The sequence below is a fragment of the Scylla paramamosain genome, chromosome 7 (assembly GCF_035594125.1).
Source record: "Scylla paramamosain isolate STU-SP2022 chromosome 7, ASM3559412v1, whole genome shotgun sequence".
Classification (NCBI taxonomy): domain Eukaryota; kingdom Metazoa; phylum Arthropoda; class Malacostraca; order Decapoda; family Portunidae; genus Scylla; species Scylla paramamosain.
This window is the reverse complement of record NC_087157.1, coordinates 34,584,832-34,603,115: the sequence shown is the minus strand read 5'-3', so window position 1 is coordinate 34,603,115 and position 18,284 is coordinate 34,584,832. Positions and strand designations below refer to the sequence as shown.

The 18,284-nt window shown below is 39.4% G+C and overlaps 2 protein-coding genes across 4 annotated transcripts in view; both read left to right on the top strand.

The window, feature by feature from the left end:
* LOC135102455 (uncharacterized) overlaps positions 1 to 7,799 on the top strand; it is a 29,387-nt gene extending 21,588 nt beyond the window's left edge. For both annotated transcript variants that reach the window (XM_064007768.1, XM_064007767.1), the window contains exons 3-7: positions 3,134 to 3,240; positions 3,836 to 3,920; positions 5,702 to 5,877; positions 6,636 to 6,788; positions 6,898 to 7,799. In XM_064007768.1, coding sequence (XP_063863838.1) covers positions 3,134 to 3,240; positions 3,836 to 3,920; positions 5,702 to 5,877; positions 6,636 to 6,788; positions 6,898 to 7,120 — 744 coding nt within the window. In that variant the 3' untranslated portion in view covers positions 7,121 to 7,799. The remainder of the gene's footprint in view (positions 1 to 3,133; positions 3,241 to 3,835; positions 3,921 to 5,701; positions 5,878 to 6,635; positions 6,789 to 6,897) is intronic.
* A 2,617-nt stretch (positions 7,800 to 10,416) lies between these two features.
* On the top strand, positions 10,417 to 17,646 carry LOC135102454 (uncharacterized). Of its 2 annotated transcripts, none has more exons than XM_064007763.1 (3): positions 10,417 to 10,609; positions 14,817 to 14,998; positions 16,641 to 17,646. In XM_064007763.1, exons 2-3 carry the CDS (start codon positions 14,831 to 14,833, stop codon positions 16,932 to 16,934), a joined length of 462 nt encoding a protein of 153 aa, XP_063863833.1. In that variant the 5' UTR covers positions 10,417 to 10,609; positions 14,817 to 14,830; the 3' UTR covers positions 16,935 to 17,646. The 2 variants fall into 2 exon arrangements, with proteins under 2 accessions (XP_063863833.1, XP_063863834.1); XM_064007764.1 differs by having other exon boundaries at positions 10,433 to 10,609; positions 14,820 to 14,998.
* Positions 17,647 to 18,284: the final 638 nt, after the last annotated feature.

Sequence of the window (18,284 nt, the reverse complement as noted above, 5' to 3'; positions counted from 1 at the left end):
AGACAGTTTCATATTGGTTCAAATCGATAGAAGCGTAGAGAAAAGAGAGTTGGAGTGTGTCGGATCACTGAAGCGCGCAATGCTACTTGGCAAACTAGTCAACAGTAAAAGTGCATCATGTTCTCGGTGTATGCGGAGTGAGGCTCTGCAGAATCCTCGCGTAGTGGGAGTGCGCATAGCGTAAATATGTCGACATGATTTGTAAGGGTTTGCGTTCCACGACTTAGTTTTGACCACCACCCCAATGTTAATCTCGGCCCTTTTTCTGTATGAAAGTGCACTAAAGCAACACTAGAACGCATTACTAATGCTGTTTTACATTAGTATAATATGGAAAAATCAGGATATGTACAAAGAACTGAAAATGACACTCCCCTAAGAGACCCTGAATCTTCAACACGAACGTTTCGTATCTTCAACACGAACAAGTTGTTCACCAACCCATGTCATAAGCACCCGCTGTCCCCCGAGCCCCCGCCACCCTCTTGAGGGAATTTTTTGTCGCATAGTGAGAATACTTGGCTCATTTAGGGTTGTCGCATTCACGTCAGTCCGCATAACTAGTCTGCACACAACGAGAACTAGTAGTGCACGATTCCTAAGAGTAGCCGGACGCCACCATTCATAAAGATGTAAATAAACGAAGTAGAACAAGGAACAACATTTCTCAGGCATCGACTTCCTGAACGAAAAGTTACGACATAGTGCTCAAAGGAATGAGAAAATATGATCTCGAATAAAAAATGTAGAGTCCCATAATTCATAGGAGGAACTTCACGAATAACATAAAAGGACAACTTGTCGACCTCACATTCCGAAGAAGACGCAAAAGGAAGTCCATCACTTGCATTCTCACCATGAAATTATTTGCTCTCACGCCCTAACGACCATCGACACATACACACACACACAGTCTCCACTATGAATTTGTTCGTCACACATACAATATACGTACACTTCACGCAGACAGAGAGGAATTGATTCTCAAATATAGAGTGGAAGATGAATTAAATAGATTCAATAATCAGGTTATAAGTGCCAAATCATTAGGAAACTTTAAAGAAGATAAGACAAATTTATAGACGAGAAGGCAGGGGGAAATAGGCAGGCTTGTTTCATGCATGGTCTGCCACGTGTAGACCTGATGATTTCCTGCAGCTTCCCTTGTTTTCTTCTGTCAATAATTATGTTGCGTTACCCTCAGGTGGATAAGAATTAGTGGTACCCGCTAGGATAATACCAGCCATCAAGCAAGTACTCCAACGGGTTCACCTGAGCACGTTTTTCTTGTAAATTGTTTCCATGGAAACATGCAACCATGATAATTTTCTGCTCCTGAACAATCGTTCTTCCCTAAAATCTGACTCTCTACGCTCACACCCATCATTCTCCGAATGGTACAAAAATAAGTGTTTTTTTTTCTTTTTTTTTTCCACATCGTTTGTCCATAGAGTAACAACTCCCGCGCAAGACTTGTCCGCTGGGCGCGCCTGTTCTTTAACTTTAATATTCTGATGAAAATAAATACCAGTCTCACGAATCTAACCACGTTCGAAATTCCTCCATACCCAAGACGCAATAAAAGATAAAATAGAGACAAAGCTTCGAATGTGTTGTAAGTGCATTCTGAGTATTCCAGAAAAAAAGAAAGGCTCGCAGCGCGCCACCGGGAGGACGCTGTCATGTCCGTGCAATGCGCCCCGGCAGACACCGAAGCACGGCGGTCATGCAGCATTGCAAGCATCATGTGAAAACTGTTTAACACTCTCTCTCTCTCTCTCTCTCTCTCTCTCTCTCTCTCTCTCTCTCTCTCTCTCTCTCTCTCTCTCTCTCTCTCTCTCTCTCTCTCTCTCTCTCTCTCTCTCTCTCTCTCTCTCTCTCTCTCTCTCTCTCTCTCTCTCTCTCTCTCTCTCTCTCTCTCTCTCTCTCTCTCATTTCTCTCTCTCTCTCTCTCTCTCTCTCTCTCTCTCTCTCTCTCTCTCTCTCTCTCTCTCTCTCTCTCTCTCTCTCTCTCTCTCTCTCTCTCTCTCTCTCTCTCTCTCTCTCTCTCTCTCTCTCTCTCTCTCTCTCTCTCTCTCTCTCTCTCTCTCTCTCTCTCTCTCTCTCTCTCTCTCTCTCTCTCTCTCTCTCTCTCTCTCTCTCTCTCTCTCTCTCTCTCTCTCTCTCTCTCTCTCTCTCTCTCTCTCTCTCTCTCTCTCTCTCTCTCTCTCTCTCTCTCTCTCTCTCTCTCTCTCTCTCTCTCTCTGTATTATTTATCTCATAAGAGAAATAGCAAGGATGAAGTCTTAGTAATAATTTTAAAAAAGAGAATCATGCCAAGTACCATTAGTATAATGATGATAAAAAATGATGATGATAATAATAATAATAATAATAATAATAATAATAATAATAATAATAATAACCATTATTATTATTATTATTATTATTATTATTATTATTATTATTATTATTATTGTTATTATTATTATTATTATTATTATCATTATTATTATTATTATTATTATTATTATTATGCCTGATACTGACAATGGGACGTCGGGATGCGGCTGTACACATTCAGTGATACTGGAAGAATTATATAGTGTGTGTGTGTGTGAGTATATATATATATATATATATATATATATATATATATATATATATATATATATATATATATATATATATATATATATATATATATATATATATATATATATATATATATATAATTATTTATTCATTCATGCTGTGTAGGTGTGGCTGCATGCTCCCCACCCACACCCCGCCCCCAGCTCCAACCCCGCCCACCCACCCTCCCACCAGTCACCACACCACCACCTGACCTCAACCCTTCCTTAACTAAACAGGTGCCCAGCCACATTTATTTTCACACTTCTCTCCGGCGCATTTCCCTCTGCACTTTATTACTGTACCCCCTGCCACCACTATCTCACCACACCACACCACACCACCACCACACCACTGCAACCAACAGGCAGCACCAGATCAGCAACCTCAGCCACACCCCTGCCACATCCCCGTATCATTAAAAAGCCTCCCCAACTTGTTTGACCACGACCCCACCCAGCCAACACACACACACACACACACCGGCAGGTCCTAAGTCACCGTTCCTTTCCCTTTACAGCTGCCGATGCCCGAACTGATCACGAAGACGCGCCCCTCCTGCCTTGAGTCCAACACCATCGGGGGCGACCTGTGCGAAGAGGACCCGGAGTACGATGAGCGGATCAAGTAAGTAATCAGACAGGAGACTGAGAGAGAGAGAGAGAGAGAGAGAGAGAGAGAGAGAGAGAGAGAGAGAGAGAGAGAGAGAGAATCCATGTTTGTATATGTATATAAAATCATCCATCCATATTTATGTGTCCATCGATCTGTCTATCTGTTTATATACTTATGTGTCTATACTTGTTTATATATTTATAGTGCGCCATCTGTGTGTGTACAAATTCATAAGTTTTAAGTTGTCACTGATGAAATTTTAAAACACCTTTTTTTCTCTTTTTCCTTTTCTCCTTCCCTCTTTTCCTCTCTCCCTTTCAATGTATTGCTTATTCTACGCTTCATCTTCCTTCCCTCTCAATACTCACTCCCATATCCTCTACGTATACCACCCTACTCCTGCTCTCTCTCTCTCTCTCTCTCTCTCTCTCTCTCTCTCTCTCTCTCTCTCTCTCTCTCTCTCTCTCTCTCTCTCTCTCGGGCATTTACACCTATCTTCTTCCCTCCTCCTTTCTTTTCTCCCTCATATGTACCAATGCCATCCACTCCCACCTATTCTTTCTTTCCTCTCGCTTCACTTGTCAATCCTCGCCGTCCCCTCCACCAGGCAGCGCGTGGCCACACTCATGGAAAGGAACCAAGGAGTCCACGCCTTGTTAAGCGACCCTTCTCTCAAAGACCTCCTTGTTGACGTAAGTTCTCGTTGTTGTCCCAGCAATTTTTCAAGACAGCCCCTAGACGTTCCCTGTCTGATCCAAAATAGACTTTAAATATTAGGCAGTGAACGCATCGTGCTGTGGTTCGATGTTTCGGAGTAATACATATTTTAAGAGGAAATGAAGAGTCTACAGATCTTCTGCTAAACCTCTCTGTGATCCCTGTCTGTATTCTTTCGTGTCTCAATAACACAAAAAAGAACAGTTGCACTATAACCTCTAAAGACGCTCCTACTATTCATACTGCACTGCAAGCACACAATCTTAACATCGAAGTAAAAAAAAAAAAAATAATAATATCCTAGGCCACGCAGTAATCGAGGCTACATCCTGGGAGTGAATCACAAGCATTCACGGGCAAACTGTCCGCTAGATGTCCTGATACTTTCTTTATACTAATTTCTCAAACATTCATGGTCTACCATTTATTCATTTATTTATTTTATTTTATTTCTTTCTTTATTTATTTTGTTTTCAATTTCTGGAGCATCGTTTCTCTTCTTTCAAGCCTTACCTTCTATTTCTCGCTAAAGTGTAATTGTTTGAAATCACTGACATCTGTCACTTTTATCTTCATTTTCCAGCCAGAACTGACAGTTGCGTTTATATATGCACCAATTTGACTTGCTCTTTTGTCCACGTCCTTGAGTCTCCTTGATTTTGCGCCATCGAACTGAAACTTCAATGTTACATTTTATACTAGATTTATATGTACGTTGTATATCTCACCTAACTTCTCTGACTGTCAAATCAGTGACTGACTTCCAAAGTGGAGTATATCATACCTAATTTTTCCCTTACACATTTGGATATTTCAATATTCACCGCCAGCTTCAGCTCCTACCCTCTTTCATCGACCAACCTGATGAACACACCTTCAGCTTTCCTGTATTACATAGCTAATCAATTGGTGCAATTATGTACCTCTCCATCCCGGGCCCCATTGGAAACCGGCCCATTTTCGACCTTTTCACAAGTCTAGAACCCTAAACTTATTCTCTCAAATTGTTCTCTCTATTGACCTCTTCCTGTCACAATTTCTGTATCCCACCCTTATGCTCCAGCGCCCTACGTAGCAGTGGTGTGTTTGGTATCACGTCAGTAGACTACAAGGGGCGGAGACTTGTGAGTAGTAGCAGTAATAGTAGTAGTAGTAGTAGTAGTAGTAGTAGTAGTAGTAGTAACACCAGCAGCAGCAGTAATTGTTGTTTTTGTTGTTGATGTAGTTGGCGGTGTTGGAGGTGGTTAAATGGTACATTATATATTAGAAATAGCATTAGTGGTTGTTTAGCATATACCAAGAAGTAGTAGTAGTAGTAGTAGTAGTAGTAGTAGTAGTGACAGTAGAAGCAACAGCAACAGCAGCAGCAGCAGCAGCAGCAGTAGTAACAGTAGTACGAAATTAAAATCAGAACCAGCAGTGCACGATTGTTAGGGCTCTCAGATCCTGTTGTGATGGCAGACGTCCGGAAGCACACACGTCCTCCAAGGGGCAGAACAAGGGCGCTGTAACAATCATGCAGCCAATTATTGATTAATTGTCTGTTTTATCACCGATCATTTTCTTTTATATTACATTTATTAATGTAATCAAAGTCAATGCATTTTAATTGAGCCTTTGGATGCTGTTAAATAATACTTTGGAGTTTTTATACTGTATTTTCGTTATAGTTATTTTCTTTCTTTCTTTCTCCCTTTCCTTCTTTTTTTTCTTATTTATTTATTTATTTACTAATTTATTAATTGTACCTTTGAAGGTGGAACCGGAGCCGAGGGTGAACGTTCGCTTCGGCGGGGACTCCGAGACTCCTGTGTGTTCTGCCCAGGAGACCCTCATCTACCCGAAACGCGCTAAGACGCCCAATGATGAGTGGGTGTTTGTGCTGAACCAAGAAGGCGTGCAGCAGGCCCTGAGGGTGGAGAAGTGCACCAGGTGAGACCCGGCAGCGAGGCCTAGCTCGTGGGGATGTAGCACAGCGAAAGGAAGTCTCGATGGAAATTAACTATTAGCGTTACACAGATTTTAATGCACAAATATATTGCAGAAGGAAATTTATTATAACAGCAAAGCAAATGAAAACAAGGACAGCGACAGTGGTGGTGCACCGTGAGCAGCTTGTCTCCCTAGAAACCTCTTGTTGATTTTGCTTAGAAAAACACTCAGGGAGGGAGCGGCGTGAGATTTAATATCTATTGGCATTCAAGTTACGATTTCATTATAGTTGTGGAGTCTGAAGTTATATATATATATATATATATATATATATATATATATATATATATATATATATATATATATATATATATATATATATATATATATATATATATATATATATATATATATATATATATAATTAGATAAATTAATGAATAGGTGAGTCCGAGGTATCATCATCATCATCATCATCATCATGAGACAATAATTTCACAAGTCTCAAAAGCAAAATTTCCTGCATGGTGTTCTCAGTCCATGACCATGAACGTCTCATACATACAACCTCATTAATGGGATCCGCTTTCGGAAAGGAGCTGTTTATTCATGTAGATAAGTCTGTCAATGGTCTCGCCTCCAACTCTTGTTTCGATGCATGTTCACTCCATTGGTGCTGCCTCACAAGTAACTATGCACATATTACACACACACACACACACACACACATACACATTAAATTTTGGTTCTCACCACAGCGACGGCTCGCAGTGCCTGGGGATGGTGCTGCCTAACGGGGGCACAGCCACCTGCCGTCAGAAGCATGTATACCGCCGACTGCTGGTCCTCGGCACCAACCAAATTGAGCCAGAACAGGTGTTGATGCCTTCCTGCTGCGTCTGCTACACCACGTGAGTCTCTCTCTCTCTCTCTCTCTCTCTCTCTCTCTCTCTCTCTCTCTCTCTCTCTCTCTCTCTCTCTCGTGAAGAATATAAAGTACATTTCTATCTCCACTTTTAGATACCAAGAACTGGTGACTCGTATCGGAAACAACACGAGGGGCCTCAAGCCCGCTCCTGTCGTCCCACCCATGGACGCTCCTGTTGCTCCGGCAATGCCCACCTCGTCTGGCCCAGCTACTGCACCACTGGCCGGTCATACTCACTTCTTTCCGATGCCTCTGAGATTCAGCAGGTCAAACAGGAGGTCTGCAAGAATCTCGTACCCATTCGGCAAACGTTGAAGAGTTCTACCCCTGTCCCTTGGCCCTCTCCCTTCCCTCCCTTAAGAGAAGCACAATAATCCAGTACTTACGGCTGTGTGTGTGTGTGTGTGTGGGTGTGTGTGTGTGTGTGTGTGTTAACAAACAGGTCTAACAAATCCGCGTAATCACCAAGCTCTGTTATCATCTGTAGTTCCTATGTTGTCTGTTTCGTGGAGGTGATGCAGAGAAAAAGTACAGTACTCATAGATAGCGAAGTTAGGAAAAACAATATTAATAGCAGAATTACTTGTGCGGAAAGTGAATTAAGGAATGGTCAGACAAGAGCTCGTGCAGGCAGGAAGCACAAAGCAACACAGGTGCCTGCACGCGTCTGCACGCCATTTGCTGTCCGCCTGGAAGCACTTATGAAATTCTCGGGGGAAGAAAGAGCGCACATTCAAATTGTATGTTGTCTTGATGTCGCTTTCTTTTTGTTTGTTTGTTTGTTTGTGTGTTTTAGCCGGCCAACAGAACTACTGAGTTGCTTTTAGGCTTTCCATTTGTTATGCTGCGTGTGGGCAAGGGAGACCCGGCCGTGGAATAAAACTCAAGATGTCCTCCAAACACACAAAGTCCTGAACGCTACATTGTATTAGTTTTATCAATTGGTGTATCTGGATCTGGTGATATTGAATAAATGAGTAATTTTTAACAGAAATTATGTTTTTTTTTTTTCCTTGCGTACATTTCTCAGTGACCACGAGGCTACACAGATACGAGTACGTTTGTGTGTGCCTCGGACCTGCCAATGGACTACTACAGCAGACACCATCGCTCACCCCATCCATTGGCATCCTTTTTCTTACATCCTTCAGTCTACGGCCTGAAACCGATATCAATCGTTTATGCCGTCAATATTAAACATCTACTCTTGGTCATCAATTATCGACTTTGGGCCCACAATTCCAATATTATTATTTATTTATTTATCTATTCATTTTATGTAGGAGGAACACCGCCCGACTGAGGTGCCGGTCCCCGAACAGAGTTGAAAGCGTTAGTCAAAAATACAGGATGTCTTGAAACCTTCCTCTTGAAAGAGTTCTAGTCATAGGAAGGTAGAAATACAGAAGCAGGCAGGGAGTTCCAGAGTGTACCAGAGGAAGGGAAGAATGACTGAGAATCTGGTAAACTCTTGTATTAGAGAGGTGGACAGAATAGGGGTGAGAGAAAGTAGCGAGGCCGAGGGAGGAGAGGAGGCATGCAGTTAGAAGTTGGCATGAAAATAGCGGTAGAAGTTAGCAAGAGATGCAACATTGCAGCGATGAGAAAGAGGCTGAAAAACACTGAACTTCATAGAAGTTGTTGTTTTAGCTAGAGATGAGATGTGAAGTTTCCAGTTTAGATTATAAGTAAATGACAGACCGAGGATGTTCAGTGTAGAAGAGGGGGGAGAGTTGAGTGTCATTGAAGAAGAGGGGATAGTTGTCTGGAAGGTTGTGTCGGTTGAAAGATGGAGGAATTAAATTTTTGAGGCATTGATCAATACTAAATTTGCTCTGCCCCAGTCAGAAATTTTAGAGAGATCAGAAGTCAGGTGTTCTGTGGCTTCTCTGCGTGAACTGTTTACTTTCTACAGGGTTGGACGTCTAAGAAAAGAGGTGGAAAAGTGCAGCGTAGTAGTGGATAGGACAAGAACTTTGGTTTAGAAGATCATTGATGAATAATAAGAAGTGGGCGACAGGACAGAATCCTGAGGAACACCACTGTTGATATATTTAGAAGAACAGTGACCGTCTATCACAGCAACAATAGAACGGTCAGAAAGGAAACCTGAGATGAAGTTACAGAGAGAAGGACAGAAACCGTTTGGAAATCAAAGCTTTGTGCCAGACTATCAAAAGCTTTTGATATGTCCAAGGCAACAGCAAAAGCCTCACCAAAATCTCTGAAAGAAGATGATCAAGACTCAGTAAGGAAAACCAGAAAATCACCAGTAGAGCGGCCTTGATGGAACCCATGCTGGCGATCAGATAGAAGGTTGTGAAGTGATAGATGCTTAAGAATCTTCGTGTTGAAGATAGATTCAAAAACCTTAGATAGGCAGGAAATTAAAACAATATAACGGTAGTTTGAGGGATTAGAACGGTCACCCTTTTTAGGGAACAGGCTGAATGTAGGCAAACTTCCAGCAAGAAGGAAAGATAAGTGTTGATAGAGTTGAAAGAGTTTGACTAGGAAAAGTGCAAGCATGGAGGCACTGTTTCGGAGAACAAAAAAAGGGACCCCATCAGGTACATAAGCTTTTCGAGGATTTAAACCAGCAAGGGCATGGAAAACATCACTGGGAAGGCTGTTAATGGGTAGTGTGAAGTAGTCAGAGGGTAAAGGAGTGATTAAGAGATTAGAATGATTAGACTTTAGAGCAGTGGTTCTCAAACTTTTTCATGAGCGATCCTATTTGGAACATTTCATTCCTTCGCGACCCAGAGTAAAGTAAAGAGAAAGAAAATGTACAATGATATATACACTTTATTTCGGAAAAAAAAATAAATAATGTGTACAGCTTGTGTACAGCAGTCAGAGACACCATTACGTGGGGCCCAGGAGGAGGGAGGTGGGGGGAAGATGAACATACATAACAAAAGTAATTTGTGGTTAAAGAAGAATAATTCAATTAAGTAACTGAAATACACTGAAACACTGAAAGCATGATAATGTTCCTGTGTCCCTGCGACCCATCAAAATTGATCTCGCGACCCAACTTTGGGTCGCGACCCATAATTTGAGAACCACTGCTTTAGAGGTTAGGAAAAGGTCTTGAGTATCGGACGTATCTCCAGGACGGTCAGGAATACGAGTAGGGTGTTGCACCAGTTGCTCTAGGTCGTGGAGGATATATATATATATATATATATATATATATATATATATATATATATATATATATATATATATATATATATATATATATATATATATATATATATATATATATATATATATATATATATATATATATATATATATATATATATATATATATATATATATATATATATATATATATATATATATATATATATATATATATATATATATATATATATATATATATATATATATATATATATATATATATAAGGAAAATTCCATTTGTTTTTCCTGTATGGTTAAATGCCTCTAATTGGTTGAAGTTATCATTTTATCATACAGTGAGAATCAACAATGAAAAGTCATAACTTGATACAGCTAGCAAAGCCAACTCAATAATTTGAATATGCGGCTTTCCGTGGCAACTGATAATCTCAATCTGGCGGTGGCCGGCAACTCAATACCTACGTCACAGGAAGGGGTCACCGTGCTGCGCAGCGCAGGCTGCATTGTTTTATCTTTCGTCACGTTCTCCTGCTGAACGGCCAGGGTCATTGTGGGTCCTCCATTTAACCGTGTTAGGAGCCTTTTGACCTCGTATCGGTGCAAGACGTTAACGGGCTTCCTTAGGCTATTCTGCGGACGACGGTGACAGTAAGTAAAATAGTGTATGTTTGGGAGTTTAATGCAGGGTCACCGACTCACCCAGAGTATGGCATTCGGTTTAGGGTGCTTGGGAAGGGTGTGCAAGTTCTTGGAGGTGCTAGACCGTCTGCTAGGGCACACTAGACCCAATACTTTTCTATATACTGCAGTTTGGCTCCACGTTTGAATCGTAGGAGGGTGAAAAATTAAGATAAAAAAAATATATATTTCCGTTAAAAGAATGTCTCTGGCAATATTATGTAGTGTGCAAGGATGTCTTAGTCTGTACTCTTCTTGATAGTGTTCAAGAACTTTAAGATATTTGCTGCTAACGTAAGAGAAGGTGAATTAGAATGACTGTTACCCTGGAATAGTTAAGAAAGCAATATAATGCAAAACACATTCTCTCTCTCTCTCTCTCTCTCTCTCTCTCTCTCTCTCTCTCTCTCTCTCTCTCTCTCTCTCATATGGAATCATTGCCTTGATCTGATAGCAAAGTATGTATCTATCATACACAAGACAGCGACAAGCTATTCTAGAAAATAGATAACGACAGGGGCATCCTGGCAGTGACGCCAGCGGAAATACTCAGAATGACGTCACTGTAGGAAACGTTACCCTGGGTTTTGTTCATATTGGGTATAATATTTTCCTGATCTGTCGATATGCATACAAACAAGAATCCTTAAGTAAAATTTGTAAGCTTTGTTTAATTGTTATGTAAATCAGCAGTCCCGAACATTAATTCTTATCAATTTTACAATGCACAAAGATTGGGGACATGGTGAAAAAGTGTGATAGTAAGTTGTAGAAACAAGTATTACTTTATATTAATTTAAGATTTGCAGGAGTGTTTTCTTGTTTAGTGGTTATTCATTAGATTCTCCAACGTCAATTAATATGTGGGATCTTCATAATCCCAGAAAAATAGTCATAATGAGAACCCAAAGCATATAAGAATGTTCGCATTTTGAGGTATTATTCTTTATTAAATGCTGGCAGTATTCAGGCTAGCGATCAATTATAGATCAATTGTTCTCGGAAACTATGCCTATGTGCTTGCACCATGCCTAGTCAACCTCTGTCTATCAACATCTACCTTTCCTTCTTATTGGAAATTTGCCACATTCAACCTGTTCCTATAAAGGGTGTCCACTCTAATCCCTCAAACCACCTTCCTATTGCTTTAATTCCCTGCCTCCCTAAAGTTTTTAATCCATCACTTCACAACCTTATATCTGATTGTCAGTATGGGTTTCACCATGGCTGCTCTACTGGTGATCTTGTGGTTTTCCTCACTGAGTCTTGTTCATCCTCTTTTAGGGATTTTGGTGAAACTTTTGCTGTTGCCTTACATAGCTTTTGATTGAGTTTGGCACAAAGCTTTGATTTCCAAACTATCCTCCTACACATTTTATTCTTCTCTCTGTAACTTCATCTCAAGTTTCCTTTTTAACTGTTCTCCTGTGGTAGATGGTTACCGTTCTTCTCCTAAGTTTGATAACAGTGGTGTTCCTCTGGGGTCTATGCTGTCACCCACAACAATTATCTAAATCATACTTCTTGTCTTATCCATTCCTACACTGATTATACCATCCTGTATATTTCCATGTATATATTTTCTTAGACATCCAATCTTTCAGGAATGAAACAACTCACTCAAGGAAGCCACAGAATGCCTGACCTGATTTCTCTGAAATTTCTAATTGGGGCAGACCAAATTTAGTGCTGTTCAATGCCTCAAAAACTCAATTCCTCCATCTATCAACTCAACACAGCCTTTCAGATAACTGTCCCCTCATCTTAAATGATACTCAACTGTCCCCCTCTTCTATACTGAACATCTTTAGTCTGCCTTTCTTATATCTAAACTGAAAACATCATATCTCTAGCTAAAACGGCTTCTATGAAGTTAGGGGTTCTGAGCCCGTCTGCGCCAGTTTCCCTCCTCCCCCCCTCTGGCAGCTAATTCTGTACAGAGGCCTTATCCATCCATATATGGAGTATGCTTCCCATTTATGGGTGGATTCCATTTTTACTGCTCTTTTAGACATGATGAAATAAAAAAAAATCTTATCAACTTCTCTCCTCTTACTGACTGTCTTCAGCCTCTCACATCACTGCAGTGTTGCATCTCTAGCTATCTTCTACCACTGTTTTCATGCTAACTGCTTTACTGACCTTGCTATCTGCATCCCTCCCCTCCTCCATGCAGCCTCACTACATTAGACTTTCTACTTTGTCTCATCCGTATTCTCTCCACCTCTCTAATGCAAGAATTAGCCAGTATTCTTAATCATTCATTCCCTTTTCTAGTAAACTCTGGAACTCCATGCCTACTTCTGTATTTCCTCCTTCCTATGACTTGAAGTCTTTCAAGAAGGAGGTTTCAAGACACTTATCTTCTAATTTTCGACAATTGTTTCTGACTCTGGGGACTGGCACCTCAGTGGGCCTTTTTTTTAATTTTGGTGCTCTTGGATAGTGCCCCTCCTACATTGAAGAAAGAAAAACAAAAAAAAAGAGAAAAGCTTTCCTGCAACTAAACAAGAATGTACTAACCAGCTACTATAACTCAATCTTGGTCTCTATATCCTTTTCTGCAATTATATTTATTTTGTTTTATTATTATATATATATATATATATATATATATATATATATATATATATATATATATATATATATATATATATATATATATATATATATATATATATATGTATATGTATGTATATATATATATATATATATATATATATATATATATATATATATATATATATATATATATATATATATATATATATATAAAACTTTTTTTCATATTGTAACAAGTCACAGATCACCTAGTTTTTACTTGTATGGCTAACTAAAAAAAAAAAAAAGTTGACAGGTACAATAATTAATTAATTGTAAATTAAGCTTTTGATTCTGTGAAGTTAACTTCTTGACCCTGCAGGGCACCAGCCCGAGGGGCACCAACAAAAGAATCTAGGACAGCCTTTCTTGGTATCATGTTTAAGGGGCTGTTTGTCTTTCAATTAATTGTACCTTAAGCTTATATATGTATTACAGACAAACATAATAAAGTGTTTAACCTACACTGTGTGGATTCTGCTGACTTGTTTTAACCTACACTATGTAGATTCTGCTGAGTTTGGTCTGACTTGTTTTAACCTACACTGTGTGGATTTTGCTGAGTTTGGTTTAACTTGACTTGGTTTGGTACAAATATTTTACAGAAATTGCCTTTTTGGACTTTTTAATGAGATATTTCATTGCCTTGCAGACATGTGAAATTCCATCATATACAATGCCAGCTTAGAAAGGTTTTATTGTGATTTTATACATATGATATTCATTTTTCATTTCTCTTATGTGCCTCCCTGGGCACTCAAAGAAACTGAGAAACTGTGATAGGCATTAGGCAGCCAGGGATAGAACCCATGACCAGAACAAAAGGACATTAGCCTTAGATGTGTGGACTGTAATGAGCATCAGATTTCAAGATCACTTTCAGGATATTGCACTACCAGTCGCAACACGGCTTCCTTCCATTTATGTTGATCAGTTTTCTTGGTGTTTCAATTTCCCCTACATGGTACCATGAACACATGACTTAAATTTTCTTTAATCCTTATGGTGTCTGAGCTGCCCAGTGGTTTAATGGTGAACTTTTTAAAAATATGGGGCAGTCTCAACACAGTATAGCAATGTGTTACTTCTTAATCTTAACCACTTACCATTAGTGTCATGTGCCCTGCCTGTGCCATTCCTAGAAACACTGATATATTGATCTCATCAGCCATGAGAGTAATTTTGGCCAGGTATTCACCAGGCAAACTGAAGGACAGAGCCTTAAAAGTTAGAACCATAATGACTGTCAGGTCTCAAGATAATTTTGGGACCTCTCTACTTTTGGTCACTATATTCTGAGTTTATTCCAATGAGTAATATACATTACTTGCTTGTTTCAAAACTTTATTCAAGACAAGTTTATATAGATTTGGTCTTTGGTTTACCCATGCATGTATGTACAACAAATACACTCTGCCCTGCAATAGACTCAAATAAACAAATCAAGAAATTGAATAAGTCTAATTACCCCATCTTGTAAACCTGACCTAAGTGCACCAGATTTTATAAATGATTAACTTAGCTCATTATTTGTGCACAGTCATTTTCCTACATCAATAAGTCTTTCTCATTTCAGCAGTAGGTGACAAGATGAAGCCAGTGTTGACAGCAGCATGGATGATAGTAATGTTGGTGGTGTCTAGCGCACTGGAACTGTTGCCGACGGCAGTAGTTCCAACACCCCAGCGCACACAGGCCCCAGCAGAGGTGGTGGTTCCCAAGTATGCCCAAACGCTGTACAAGGCCACAGACCTCTCGGTATGTTGTCAATCTTACTGATTTGTTACTTAGCTCTTGTGCAAATAAATGGCAGTTAAATGGAAATGGACTTATTGCAGAGTCAGATGTCAAATATACTAAGTGCTTATATTTATGTAAAATTTTTATGTAATATTTTCTTTCTCATTAAAGAGAGAGTAGAGAAAAGTTTTGAAGATTTAGCTGCCTGTGAAATCAAAAGGTTGAATATTGCTGTGTGTATGTAGTGAATCTTGGTCACTCACCAAATATGGTATATAATTATTGCTCACTTTCTCACATCCTAGTGGCATCAGGGTAATATATACAGGTGTCTCTTAACAGCTACAGTGGTTAAGTAACAGATATGTGTTACTCCCTTTAGAGCCTGTGGATCCCACATTTCTTTATATAAATAAAGAAAATCCTATATACATGTTTATAACCTGTTTGTTTTACATTTGTACATTGGCAACAAAAAATAATTCTTAATATTGGCTGGCCTTATCTCAACACAATCCAGCTTCCTCCTTCAGTTTATGCATCATTGTCAGTAAAACAACAAATGTTCTGTGAGTTACATCACCCATTCATTGTACTATTCACTTTGATGCAAATCCTAATCATGTAATTACAAAAGTACACAGAGGGTATTGAGATGGCTATTAAATCCAATGAATACAATTTTAACAGAAGTTAGTTGGTCAGTGCCATGTAAGATGTTTTGCTGCACTTTTACCACCTAAGTCATTTTTGTAGTGATAGTGCTAGCAGCAGCTCTTAAACTGCATCCTTTTGGTCTGAGCTTCAATTAATTTTAATAAAGGTACATCACCTTTTTACTTGTAATTCTGAAAGCTGGACATTTTTCCAATGTCATCTGCACATAAAAGCCTATGGTTGGCATCAAGCAGCAACAGTGATGGTTACAGTGGTGGCTCATGTATAGGCACTGCAGAACTGGATTTTCAGTCAATAACATACAATTTAATTATTCTTTTTTGCCTTTAATTTTTCAGTCAATAACACACATTTTAATGATTTTTTTGCCTTTAATTTTTCGTTAAATCTTTATACTTGCACATTATAATAAATACTGTTTTCAATAATCCTAATGGTTAATGTCAATAGCCATCCTCTCATTCATGAAAAAAATACAAAAATCCTTGCATGGAACCATGTATTCCACAGTTCCAGTGATGCAGTGTTTGGCTGGCACACTTGTCTGAGGGAAGGAGCAAGGTGGAGAGAGAGAGAGAGAGAGAGAGAGAGAGAGAGAGCACTCACTCATGCAGTTTCAGTCTTGTTGTTTGTGTGGAAGGTAGTGTTTGTGCATGGTAAAGGTAGAAAGTTTGGCTGGCACACAGGCTAGGGTGTGAAAGGGGGAAAGAGCAGCATCAAGTGCTAACTGTGCAGCTTTTTGGTGTAAAAGCAGTGAACACTAGCATTAGTTGCTTTTGATATGCATCAGTTTGTGTTGTTGAGATGAAAACTTTAATGCAGACCAGTGTAGTTTGTTCAATTAATTTCATTCATATTCATTTAAAACCATTAAATTTGAAATGCTGGATATCAAATGATGATTATACTCAGTTTAGCTTTCTAATTCAAAGCGTGTTTTCTCAGGCCCTGTCCTTATTTATGCTCTGTTCTCTTTTACCAGACTGTGATGAACACTTTGATACCACTGTGGCCAACACATGCCACCAACTTCCACGACACGGTCACTACCACTGTCATCAATCAGACCATCTCCACCTCAACGGCAGAGTTTGCAACAGTGATCAACACGACAGTACTCTATCACAGCACCCCCACGGTCACCTACTCCTTACAAGCTGCCATCACCTCCTATGAGACCCTAGAGTTCCAGCACCAGTCAGTAATATACACTGACCTCAAAAACAATAGCATTACTCACACTGAGGTAGAGGAAAATACTTTACCTTTCATATAATTTAAACACACACACACACACATACTTTAAAAAATCAACCTGGATATTAGTAGATGTAGAGACAGGACATTATAGTTCTTTTCTTATATGTCACAACTAGGTAAACACACACACACACACACACACACACACACACACACACACACACACACACACACACACACACACACACACTAATTAGCCTTGCAGTTGAGTGCAGAAATTGTAATATCTTTTATACTTTGTTCATTTACAAGGAAAATAGAATCTGGATCCAGAATTCTGTCCCACTCTCCCCAGCTACATTGTAACTCATAAAACACACACACACACACACACACACACACACACACACACACACACACACACACACACACACACACACACACACACACACACACACACACACACACGTAGGTGACCAACACAGTGGTAAATTTCTGCATGGTTGGCACAATGAAGAATCTTCCAGTCATTGTGTAGTCATTGGACATTTTTATGAGAACTTCTCACACTCACTTGCTTTAGAGTTAGACAATATGTGGATGTCTTGGTATTGCATTTGCTGTACTTACACTGCTATATCCTTTTATTTTTACTGTACTGAGAATGGTACTTTTTATACCTTAAGGGGAATCAGACACTTGTAAACTATTTATGTATAGCTTTGTGTTATGGTACCAGAAGGTAGCCAGCCTTGTCCTCTGTGATTTTTTAAATAAAGCTTTGCTAAGATGATGTTTTCATCCCCTAAAGAACAAATTAGCCAGTTATAGCCATTTATAGGTGGAGGGACTAGTCATGTCTATACAGTTGGTGCTTAAGGTGTAGGCTATGAATACAGGCAGAGTATTACCTTCAATATGAATTTACTTATTCCCTTATTTTGAGATGGGCAGTGCTTTTGTGGGAATTTCATGCAAGAGAATTGTGGAGATTGTTAGTGTTGTCAAAACATTTTTCATGGTTCTTCCTGAGTAAAGATTTTATTCAATGGCATCAGAAGAATATCAATTTTAATCAGGGCTGGGAATCCTAATCGGTCCCAGATAAAGAAATTCGCACGAAAAAAATGTTTGCGCAAATTTTCCCTTAATCGATTTACTACCGTTTCTTCAGCCCATCTTTGAAAGTTTTCTTGGTAGCTCTGAAGAGAACAGCAACCCCAAGAGATGTCGGCCTAGTTTATAGAGAAAAAAAATCAAAATGCGAGTACTTAAGAGGAGTGTAGTAATGGGGAAGCTGGGCGGCACTAGTCACCAAGGAAACCAAGAAACAAGCCTGTGAAGTCGTAACTGAAGCCCTCCATCATGGTGTCAGCAAGCGTGGAGAACCGAGGAAGTTTGAGTAAATTTTATGACATACTCCATT

What these genes read in the sequence shown, in the direction of transcription:
- LOC135102454 (XM_064007763.1), top strand. Translation starts at nt 14,831, where the DNA reads ATGAAGCCAGTGTTGACAGCAGCATGGATGATAGTAATGTTGGTGGTG. An exon ending in ACAAGGCCACAGACCTCTCG is followed by an intron (nt 14,999 to 16,640) that starts GTATGTTGTCAA and finishes CTCTTTTACCAG; the next exon opens with ACTGTGATGAACACTTTGAT.